This window comes from Hirundo rustica, chromosome 1 (genome assembly GCF_015227805.2).
Source record: "Hirundo rustica isolate bHirRus1 chromosome 1, bHirRus1.pri.v3, whole genome shotgun sequence".
Lineage (NCBI taxonomy): Eukaryota > Metazoa > Chordata > Aves > Passeriformes > Hirundinidae > Hirundo > Hirundo rustica.
Window position 1 is genome coordinate 48217862 of NC_053450.1, and position 12360 is coordinate 48230221.

Sequence of the window (12360 nt, forward strand, 5' to 3'; positions counted from 1 at the left end):
CTTCCCATTCTTCCCTCTCCCATACTAATATGCATCAAAGTCCTCTAAGACTTGGGTAAATTTCAATTAATGCATTTGTGAATAGCATTCAGTGTACCATAAAAACCTAAAGAATTGTAAGTTAAAAAAAAAAAAAAAAAAAAAAAAAACCACAAACCCAAAAAACCCACAAACAAAAATCTCAACCAAACCCCCAAATTTGTTTATTTTAATTAGCTATTACTAATTAAAGGCTCAACATTTTAAATAAATCAGTTAATCTGTGGAAAGCAGAGATTTGGAAACTGTGTACTTTATGAATATACAAACCTGACTTTTTCTTTGTGACATTTAGCCAATGCTTTGCAGAGACTTGGATCAGGGCAGAGATCGAGAGGGGACTGACCCTTCTTGTTACGAATGCCAAGGTCAGCCCCGTTGGCTGCCAAGAAGCAGGCAATAGATGCAGCACTCTTCTTCTCTGCTCCTTGAGTGCTAAGTCCCATTATTAACTGAAAGAAAACAAATACATCAGCAAGAAAGACTCTCTAAACTGTTAAGAATCGTCTAGCTAAAGGAAAGCTACTTGACATGCACACATGCACATATATGCATAAATGTGTAAGCTCAAGGAAGCGTCTCTAGGGCTAAAATCAAAACAATTGCTTCATTTTGAGTCAGCTATACCCAGCTTTCCTTTAAGGAACTAAAATTCAGCACAGAATAGTTCAACTACTGAAGCACTCTATCTCCTGCACACCTGTACTCACGTGTGAAGTGGCTGTCCTTCTATGTAAGCACTGTAAAGGGCAAAGTTCCAGTGGGTATATTCACAACACACTTCAGAATATACTCAAACTGCTGAGTTCGGACAAAATGCTACCACCTCACTTGGACTGAAAGCAGAGCTGAGCAGGGAAATTAATGCACATCTACTTTTAGGTAAGTAAGTAAAGTACCTGCCCAAGAAAGTAACTGAATTTCAGTCTCAGTCTGGATGAATTAAACTCACACACTTGTCCCTTGTCTAATCACATAACCACCAATGTCTAATCACTTTGCCCTTTTCCAGCTGTTACTGTATCCTCCTGTCACTGCTTCAGAGTCAGCTAGAAACACCAAGGCAGCGCAGACCACAACTCAGCAAGGAGCAGATTTCCCCACTCCAGTGCATTCTGGGCCTGCTCCCAACATCTTTTTGCATTAAAGCTTTTTGCATCAGATAAATTGCGTTAAATATAACACAGACTACACATAACACAGAACTGCTGGCATCACTAAGAATCCCTCAGCAAACTATGCTATGCTATATTCAAAGGAAGAGCTTTGGCAAAGTTAGGGCAGCTCCAACTCAAGGAGACCCAGTTGCCAAGGGAAGAATTTTTTTAAACCTCAGTCTATACTTTTTTTTTTTTTTAATTAGAAGTTCTTATATCAATATGTATCACTGAGGCTAAAAGACTCTTAAAGGTCATTTTATGAATTCAGATACTCCTCCTGCATTCTTCCTCATGATTAGGTAACAATAGTAGAGTTCCAAAGGCTTTATACCAGGAAAATCAGTAAGTTATGGAAACAAATTGTTTCATGATGTTCAGCTAACAGAAAATTTTCATTTATCAATTGAGACCATTTTTCTGCACTTCAATTACAGCATTGGCTGAAGCAAAGCAGAGATTTTATCCATCTTCAGTCCCGGTACTTTGGACCATACTATTAATCCAGCCAAGCCAGCATGACACCCAGTGAAACCGATTTGCTTCAAGGTTGGCAGTCACCATGGATCAGTCATCTACATTAGTCACAAAACCCCTAGGTCTTAAAACGCCTCTGCATGCTGTTCAATCTGAAAACACCAGGACAACGTTGCATCTGATGACATTTCTCAGGAAGCATGCAACTTTTCGGGCACAAAGAATCAGAACACCACAAGACAACCCATGCACAAAATATTCTCCATTATGTCCTAGTGCCCAGCATGGCTGCAGCAAGCTACATCTGGAGGGGGCTAGCCCTGAACTGCATCAACACAGGCCAGTCCCAGCCAATTCACCAGTGAGGGAGAAGTCTCAGTGTAATCCACAAAAACTGCATAAATATCATCTAAGTAACTGTAACTAGTGAGCTACCTTTGAAGCAGTAAACACTCTCCATTAGTTTCTTTCTTTTAAGTTAGGATTTAGGCAGTGGCATCACTTAAAAGCATTTTAAGGGTCATAAAGACACCTATATTAAAATAAATTACACAAAATGACCCTGGGAATAACACATTTATTTAGGATAAAAAGTATGCTAGGCCAGAACAGTACATCTGTGATACAGCAATTCAAAAGGCTTTTTTTTTGGCAGTGGAGACTGTACTCCAGAAAATTTCTCCTCCTCCCTGCACAATCACCACAATACGGTGAATGGAAAACTTAAAAATTATTTGAAGAAATGGAGTTCAATGCTCATAGCACTTGAGCACAAAAAATGTTTTTCAGAAAGGTACCTAAAATGAGCAGGGCTTTGTGTACTATCAAAACTGTTCACTTGCACGCCTTCTAAATAGTCTATCAAAATATCAACTGAAGAAAGCTGACAAAAACTGGTTTAGATGTAACATAAAATATCCTAAGTTGGAAAGAATTCACAAGGATCATCAAGTTCAACTCCTGCCCCTGCACAGGACTGCCCCAAGATTCACACCAGGCGCCTGAGATCATTGTCCAAAAGCTTCTTGAACTCTGGCAGGCTTGGTGCTGTGACCACTTCCCTGGGAAGCCTGTCCCAACAGACATTATGTTGGCATTCAGAAGGGACTATTAAAAAAAAAAAACATCAGTGTTAAAGAATCAATTCGATTTACTTCCATTTATGAAGTAAGTTAATGATAAGCAGTAAAAAGTATTATTTTGTATTTTAAACAGTGGTCAAACTAAAAAGTAACAAATCATACAATTTCAATGAGTTGCTGTTGAACCAACTCAATCAAGTATGAAAAAAGCCCTAAAATCCTGCAAGTGAGATTTTTCTTTTCAGTTTATTCAACTGAAACAGAAATAGAAATAATTATTTGTTGAAGTACTATGTACTACAAAGAGGCACCCTACAGGCCTCAGTAGGCTGCTGGAATCTCCAAGACAGCAGTCCAAAATTAATTAAAATTTTGCCAAGCAAAAGAGCTCTAAAATACTAAATATTTACAGAGATGCGTTGCTATCACGTAGCCTAATGAAATCGGACACATTTCCCAACATTTAAAGGAATTAATGAAAAATAATACAAAACAAACCCTCAATTTAAGTCATCACATTTACAAAAATAAAGCCTTACTGTTTTCCAGGTTAAATTATTAATCCAAGTTATCTTCTATTTTCCATCACACCTGTATTTGCAGTTCTACACAAGACAAATTACCAATGTGTCTTTAGACAGCTTTAAAAGGTCCAGATGCCTGCACATACTTTCACACCTTTGATTCTGTCTTTGTTGATACTCAATTTTGGGCCAAAGGCACCTCAATATTTAAATAGATAATATTTAGAGCTGTTTAATGGTAAAGTCTAGTTTACAGATTTTTTACCTTATTGTCATTTAAATAAAGGTAGAGAGGTACTGTTCTCATTCACTGTTTTTCAAAAAAATTTTCAAAATTGTTTGATTTGCTGATCATCTTAAAGTATTTTCACGTATAATTACTCCATCTTTTCCATTTCACATAAAATAAAAACAAGCAAGTTTTCATCTCTTCTCTGACAGAACTTATCTTCTCCAAACCACTTAAACCTCCCAAATTCGTTAGTCTGGCAAAAATTTTCTCTGCAGCTAAACAAAGTGCAAAGAAATGACAAGTAGTTCAATCAAGCTAATAAAGGAGAGGAGGTATTGGTTGATCAAGATTTTTTTAAACTTGAAAACATTTTTAGGTGATCAGAGATCCAATGATGGAATTTTTTTGTTTCTCATGATATCCTTTGCCTGTTCTTTGTCTTATTATTTCAACAGAAATTTTTTAAAAAAATTCACTTTTGGTTTAAACCAAGGATACTTGTCAAATTAAACTAGAAATAAAACTTAATTCTCTAAAACATTAAATTCTCCCAAAGAGAACTTGAAAAGATTATGGAAAAAAAACCCCACTTCTTCTGTTAAAACCCTCAAAACTCAATACACAACTTTAGTTTCATTGTGGTTGCCATTAATAAGACTGGCAGAGAAACCAATTTATGAAATGCTGAATCTGAGGAAAAAAAATTCATCTCCCTTTCATTCATTTCACAGTTAAACACATGAACACAAATTATTCTAGACAGCTCTCATAGAGTCAATTTCAGATCACAGAAACAACTGAGCTGTAACCACTCTTCTTGTCTCATTTAAAAGAAGACACATTTTCTTACACATGCTAGTCATATTTCCAATCTCTTTCAAACCTCATTGCAGTGTATTTCAGCAAGATTAAGTATCCAGTTTGAAAAAAAAAAAATTGTATAGTGGAATTATTGTTTTGAACAAAGACTTTTCATAAAGTTGGTGTATTTGTTTTTTCTTAATGAAATGCAAAAACAACAACAATTTTCTAATTTTAACCCTCTGTTAAAATTAGAAAAAACATTATACTGGTAACTAATGGTTCAGCAGATCTGACCCACCATTATGTTGTGTGCACCTTTAATATCTAAAGAAAATAATTGTTTCTTTTTCTCAATCTGAATTGCTCTGAAAATTTATTTTTCCTTTGTCTCTCAGGTAAACTATAAATTTCACTTTTGTATATGGGGTTCACACAACTTTCTGGGTGTGAGAATTTCCTTTTTTCAGTAAAACATTTTGACTTTTATTACCTGGAGGCTTTTTGACTATTTCCTTACTACAGCACAATTTCTGAAATGAACTCTGTCAAAAACATACATATCAATAAACATATAAAATTAAGCATGCCTTGTTCTAACAGAACATACTTGCAGAAAGTTATATATACAATCAAGCAATTAAAGCTATAAAGACAAGCAAGATGCTGAATCACAGAAAACTATTTCAGTCTTATTCTGTACTGTAATACTGTTAATTCTCTTTCCAAAAAAAGCTACTTTGATTTTTTGGCAGTCATACATGTTTACTACAGAAGAGAAATTAGTAGAAATATTTTTGAGCTATATAACCCCCTTTTTCTTCAAAAAAGGTAATGACTTCATGTGAAAAGCCACATATATCAAGATGACTTAACGCCTACACTGCAGTTTAATGCAGAAAGTCTACATAAATTTATGCTGCCAAACACCAGTCCAACAGTACAGAACTAGACAAAGAGATGCATACAGGGGGGAAAAAAGAATAAATAAATGTGTTTTATTTACTGTGTTCTTTGATGGCTCCCAAGCAGTATCTACCTTGCCCACATCTTGCATGTCTTGGAGTTGGCGGAGTTGTGACAGGGTGTGGTGTCTCAGGGCTTCATGCAGGGGAGTATCCCCATCTTTATCCTGAATATCCAATTTAGCACCTGCACGGACTAAGAGCTGAAAAGAGAGAGAACCCAAATTAAAAACAAACAAACAAACAAGCCCCACCTCCCTATTTATTTCTTTTAGAACTAATTTCAGAAAATTATGGTTTAGGATTCTCTAGGAGGTTCAAATGGGCTACTCCTATCTTGCTACAATTCACAGTTGAATTAATTTATTTTCCATATCTGAAGCTCGGCCCTCAACCCTCAAAGCATTTATCTGTCTCAAATATCAAGCTTATTTCAGCAGAAGCTAATGCTTGCCTGTGCTCTGAGTGCTACAAAAGACACAATTTTAGAGGATTCTTTCTGCTTCCTTAGACTTTAATTCTTGCAAGACAGCCGACAAACAATGTATTACAGCAATATGTGCAATATTTAAGATAGGTATATAGTCTTTACTATTAGGTCTCAATGACCTCAAAAATCACCACTTTCACACCACACTAAACTTTACAATTTAATTTACAGCGTCTTCACGTCAGCAAAGTAGTTAAGCATGTACTTCATTTTACTCTAATTCAGGAGAAGACATAAAACCCAATGACACTATTAAAAACTCTCTCAGAACACTTTGGAAAGTAATGAACTGTAAGACTTGTCTCTAAGGCTAATTTTAGACACCCGTTCCTGTTCACATGACACAAAACAAGCACAAGGCTGCATGGGCCCTCCTATTCCTATGGCCTTTGCATACAGCCCCTTCCGTAATTCAACCCGCCAGAACTTTCTTAAATACGCTGTGGAACAAACCAAATCAACACATGCTGACAAAAAAATATCAACTGCCCCTAAAAATTAAAAACACCATCACTGTCGCTATTGAGAAAGCTGTAGGCAGCAGCTGAGGTTTTAACTTTAGTTTTTGAGCTTCTGCTACTCTGCAAAATTGGGATTAGCAGTAGAGACAAAAGGCATAATCTAAAAACAGGAGTACACAAAGAGGGATCTCCCTTTTGGAACCCACATGCTTGCCAGGAGCTCAGTTTCTCAGAACCAAAGAATCTCAGACTTCAGAACGGCTAAAAGGAAAATAGCCTAAAAGGAATTCAAAGCCTAATTTTCAAGGAAGTATCTGCCTGCAATTATTTGCAGCTTACCACTTTCCCCAACCTTTTCTTCCACAAGTGAAATCAAGAAAATCAGCTAATGGTTGACACAGTCTAGTCTCAACTTCTGACACTCTCTAAATGGATTTACTCTGGCCCAATTTCTTTTCTCATATTCATATCTTGTGTCTGCCACTAGCCCTTTACTGCTTAGAGTTTCTCCTGGAATCCTTGACTACCACAGAACTTTGCAGACATTTAAAAAAAATAATTAAAAAAAGGCAAACCACTGCCCTTTGTCATGGCAGTAGGACTTTTAAAAGAACCCTGCTACCTTTGACCACTATTCCACAAATGCCTGAGGGTACAAACCCAGCCCTGGAAGATATCCAATAGGAATTAATTTTGAAATATGGAGCCAACATGTTCTTTGCATGGCTGCATGAGCTATTTTAGGACTTCTTAAAAGTTAATCCAGCTCTGAAAAACGGATACTCTACAGGGTCATTCACTTAAACATTCTCAGATAGAAGCACGACAGTCAAATACACCTGCTAGTTCTCCTATATGCCTACCTTCCTGCTTGTCTGCTACATCAATATTGTATTGCCAGGTTCTGTGTAAATTCCAGAAGGGCACAAGAGTTCACCAAACACAGCTGCCAAATAGCTTGCAGGATGCAAGTGGCAATGACTCTAGGAAACCATTCTTCTGGTAGCAAGCAGTTCCAGATATAGGGCCATATCACATGTTTCACTGTAACGGGATCACACCCATCACCGCTCAGAGAGGGAGAAATGGTAAAATTATGCTTAAAAGAGTGCAGAGCCACAATTCTGTGTAGGCCTGAATAAGATTCAGCTTTTCATACAAGATAACTCTACAAAGACAAAACAATTACGTCAAAGGCCATGGCCAGGTTGATGTACCCACGCTGAGAGCAGTGCTCTCTCCCAGCCTCAAAAGCCGAACACCCAGTTACACAGGTCCTGTATGACAGTGCACACAGGCCAGAAATGACAAGCTATGCCAGACTCACACTTCCCGTGCTAGTAACAAAGCTTTGTTAACTTGAAATATTAACTTTTGCAGGCAAAAAAACAGAATAGCATTCCTTTCACCAGTAAGGTTCTACTGTTAACTGCTTATAGATCTCCCAAGCTAAGAGCAGGGAAAACACTCAGAGACTGACAAGGTCACAAAAAGATGTTCAGTGTTACAATTTGCAAAAGCTGTAAGAAAGAATAATTACTCATACAGCAAGAGGCAGCAGAAATGCTATTTGAAGGTCCCCCTTCAGCACCACAAGATTCAGACAAGTAACAGTTGAACACATTCTTCCTTACTAAACAAGAAGGGATGCCAGAATTGACAACCACACAGGGGAAACCATAATGTACATGTACAAAAATTTAGCATGCTTCAAGTGGCGTTCATATTGCTGATTGACCTTCTGTGCAAATTGGCAGCCTTCTGAATTAAACAAAATCCATCAAACAAACATGCAGTGACGATATGTTGTCAAATAATATTTTAAATCTTCATGAAGTATTCATATTTTAACAGCTGCCGTCAGCTTTAGTCAAATGCCATTAACCATATGGCTTACTGTAAATAAGATACTTACCCTAACAATTTGTGTATGCTGTCGTTCAACAGCAAGATGAAGAGCAGTTTGCTGGTTAACATTCTGGATATCCAGGTTAGCATTGCCCTGCAAGATATTTAAAGCATTACAGCATTATCATCCCAGCAATTCTTCTATAGGCAAGGCAGTCCATTATGACACTGACTATGACACTGAATACAATTGCTAGATAGGGGATTTGAGAACCGAAGTGATTAAACACTTCAATTATTCACTGATGTTAATCTGTTGAATGAAACTAGGTATCAAATTTTTCAGCCCCTCTGCACCATTAGGCCATTGTAACAATCTCAAAAGCAAGTTTGACCTTTAGAGCTCAACACGTCCTTCCCTGCTCCACTGCTTCTGCATTGCGACTGCAGGTGTAAAGCAGCCAACTATTCTCACATCAGATGGTTAACCAAAGCATGACATTTAAATTCTCCTGAGAAAAGAGTCTTTCCTACCTGATGCACCAAAAGTTCAGCCACTTCCACATGATTATTGAGAGCTGCTAGATGTAAGGCAGTGTAACCATCATCTTTTTTCTCATCAACAATCCACGGTCGTGGTAACTTGGACAACAACACACGCATTGCACTGGAAAAAACAGGCAGAGATGGCATAAACACCCCTACAACGTATGCTGAATGACAACAGTAGAACAACATTAATTCTCAACACTATGTAGTAGTGGCTAAAATAATTTTAATCTTTTTTCAAATGGAGAAAGTGGGTGAAAAGCCATACCAACAGTTCTAAAGCAGAATAATTTCATATTCACTTCCTTTGAGTTAAAGCACACAAACAAACCATACAACATCTGGAACAGCGTGGGGATCACATTTGTTTTTTAGAAGAATGCTATCTAGCAGTAAAAATTACATTAAAGAATTCTGAAATGGAGACAAAAGAATTTTCTCCCTCAAAATCATTATAGCAGCCTTTGCTTAAGTATTTAATGACCAAGTTCCACTACATTAGATTTCTTTAAAATCATCACTTTATAAACTGATGCCATGTGCTGTAACAGTTAAAACTCAGTTTCCGAGAAAGAAAATGGACCAAAATCTTTTAAGCACAGACAAAATAAATGCTGAAAATGTGAAGTGAGTACTAGTGGGATATTTTCTTAACATATAATGGTTGAGTATAACATACCACGGTAGTGTCTGGTAGTCAGGGGGTAGAGTGGGGAAAAGCAACTTGACTAGTACAAGTGTTAAAGTAAACTAAAATCCATAAAGTCCAAAGACTGAAGGTTAAGGGTATGAACAACACAATGCTAGATAAACAAATTGCTCAATCTTGTATGTTCTGAGAAATACAGTTTTCTTAAGACTGCATGTCTTCACTTTTGGAATACATAAGTTACCAAACTTAAACCCCTTATTGTCTTATCTTTATAAACAGCATATGCAGCTCCCTTATGACAGCTCTTTAAAGACAAACACAAAACCAGAAACAGCTACAATCCTGTGCCAAGAAACCTCTTCTGTCATCTGATGTTTCCCTACTGTTGAAGGAACATGCTATCTACAGGAAAAACAGAGCTCCTGCACAAAATTCAAACTTTTAAAATCCAAGTAATATTTGCTAATGCAAGGGGAATCACTCGCTCACACAGTGCCTTGCAAAAATGTGGGAACTCAATAACCCTCAGAAATAACCACATAAATTGAACCTCTCAGCTTTTACTTAAAAATACCCTCAAAAAATATGAATGACTGCCCTGTCAAGTAACAACTGAGCTCCTAGTTCATTCCAATCATTCCTTGAACATCCAACACCGAGGTGAAGTGCTATTCACTCCTAAGCTCTCTTTTAGAAAAAGCCAATGAGTTTCCTATTAAAAAAAAAAACCTCTAAAAGCTGTGTCTGGGCACAGCTCACCCTAATGAGCCCTCCTTGAAGGCAGAGAAGACTGTGAGGCTGACTACTGTACCAGTAAGGAAGTGCACTCCTTCCTACACATGGCTCAGATGCTCCCATAAGAGACCTTGCTTAATAAGCATCTCCATCTTCTCATGCTACCGAGTGCACAACATAAACCCCTGGTTTCACACTTATGCTGCAGCTGCCAGAATGGTGTATTAAGTGACACTTTTTTGCCCCCAGAGTCGGAGTATCTAAAGGAATTGCAACTAACCAACTGAATTTTCAGGCCACAGGATCATATAAACCCACAAGAAACCAATGCTACATGGAGCATCCATAGCCAGGCTGTTCTGCATGTTTGTCCTCCTCAAAGTGGACAGAAGCCATTCTCAGACTCCTAGGATTTTTTGTTTTCCTGGCAGAAAGCTTCTCACTTCCTCACAGTCCAAATCACTTACAACACAGCAATTTAACACAACACTTCACATTGCTCACTGTGAGCCATTGCTCAGCTTCTATTCATAATGCCTTCTACAGCTCTCTCACATGCTAGGAGGAAAAGACTAGAATACTTCAGAAAAAACCAAACAATAGAAACAATAATCCTTGGAGAGATTCACTTATGCAGGATTTTTCAAAATTAAGGCTTTAATTTAGTAAAACTCAAGTTGCCAAAGCTTTATGAAATGTGGCAAAATAAACTGGTATCAGTTGCACCGATAAGCATAGTCTATTCTGTAATGCAATGATGCTGTATTTTCAAATCTTGGCACCATCAGAACTGTGTTTAGCAGCTTTAGGGAGGGAGCACATCTGGAGCGCTGTGGCTTGCTTGGTATCTGGGCACACCACCACACCAGCTCTTCAGAACGCTGGGCTGATACAAAGCACACAGTACCAACAGCACAACAAGCCTTCTACAGTGGCTTCCCACGGGGCATCGTGTCATGTAAGCTCTTAATCTTCACCTGCCAGGCTCAGTGTTTCTAAAGACCCCATAAACCTCTCGGGTATCTACTGTGGATAGTCTAAAAAACACAATAAAAAATTCCTGAAAGTTCCCTATGACTGACAGAAGCGATATGACAGTGAGCAACCAGGAAAAAGTGGGGCAGCAATAACCTAACCAAAAAAACCCCAAACAAACAAACAAAAAAAACCCAACAAGAACTTTTTCTTAAAACTGCAATTACAGCTTGAGGAACATTATGGAAGGGCGTCAACACTAATTACATCCAGCTTGTCTCCAAAGTAGCTCTAGCTGCTAAACAAGAAACTGTCCTAACTAACTCAATGATATTTTATATCCTTTTCTTCAGTAAGGAAGTAAGAAAATTGCCAACTCTACAGATAAATAAAATTTAAAGTACATTGACACACTTCATCAGATGCCTCTATATGTAAATGTTCAGAAATATTACTGACATTTCTTTGCATTAAAGTATTGTTTGAAACAAAAATAAGAAACTGACTCAGTATTTTGTACGCTGTGAACAAAAGTCACTTAATATTTGTGTGTTATCCTTACCAGATCCTTTTAAATCTTTAGTTTGCTGTCTTCTACCAGGAAAGTTTTTATATGAAGTTTGATTGAAAAATACTTGGAGGTATCTTGCTTTCAGAGAAATGAGATGCCTGCTACATTTCTGGGTGCTTTTAAGATGCATTGGTCTTACTGGAAAAACAGAAGGATCACCAGAACAAATAAATAGCTTCTGTGTGGAATAGATTTTTATCTTACTGTTCACAGCAAATCAAAGGGCCAGGAATCACTACTCAGTTGTTTATTTTTATTCAGAAAGAGACTGTATCTCTCTTCCAGACCATGCTATACTATGGGACAGCAGGATAGAAGGACTGTTTCATGGAATGATACCTTAAAATTCTGAAAGATATTAATATGTTACAACGGTAAATCCAGCTGAGTGCCTGCATCCTCCTCCTCATTAGATGAGAGGTAGGTTCTTTCAATTTTTACAGGATTTTCTAGAGCTACTGCCTAAGTTTGACAGCTAAGTGGCTACCATTCAGACCAGCACTCACTGGAATGGGCATACATCAGAAAAATTCACATTAGATAATTAATGTTGCCAATTACACAGTAATTCTCGATTCACTCTTCCCCATGAAGTATTACAGAAGAAGCTGGGCTGTATTGCTCTGTTTTTAAGAGCACAAAATAGATGTGGTCTAAGACAGCAAATCTATTAGTAACCCTGATCATGAAAACAGCTAAAGAAAACTTTTCAAACTATCATCTGCAGTGTATTCAACTGTAACAGATTACATGGCTGTCTGAGGAGCTGCAAAGATTCTTGATGAAATGATTTAAACTCTTT

At 37.5% G+C, this 12360-nt stretch overlaps 1 protein-coding gene across 3 annotated transcripts in view; it reads right to left on the minus strand.

Moving 5' to 3' along the window:
- MIB1 (MIB E3 ubiquitin protein ligase 1) overlaps positions 1-12360 on the minus strand; it is a 76863-nt gene that overhangs the window by 17298 nt on the left and 47205 nt on the right. For 2 of the 3 annotated variants that reach the window (XM_040085048.2, XM_040085039.2), the window contains exons 13-16: positions 8611-8743; positions 8144-8230; positions 5319-5480; positions 310-491 (exon numbers count right to left, since the gene is read on the minus strand). In XM_040085048.2, the coding sequence (XP_039940982.1) occupies positions 310-491; positions 5319-5480; positions 8144-8230; positions 8611-8743 (564 nt within the window). The remainder of the gene's footprint in view (positions 1-309; positions 492-5318; positions 5481-8143; positions 8231-8610; positions 8744-12360) is intronic. The other variant, XM_040085056.2, reaches the window with a different exon arrangement.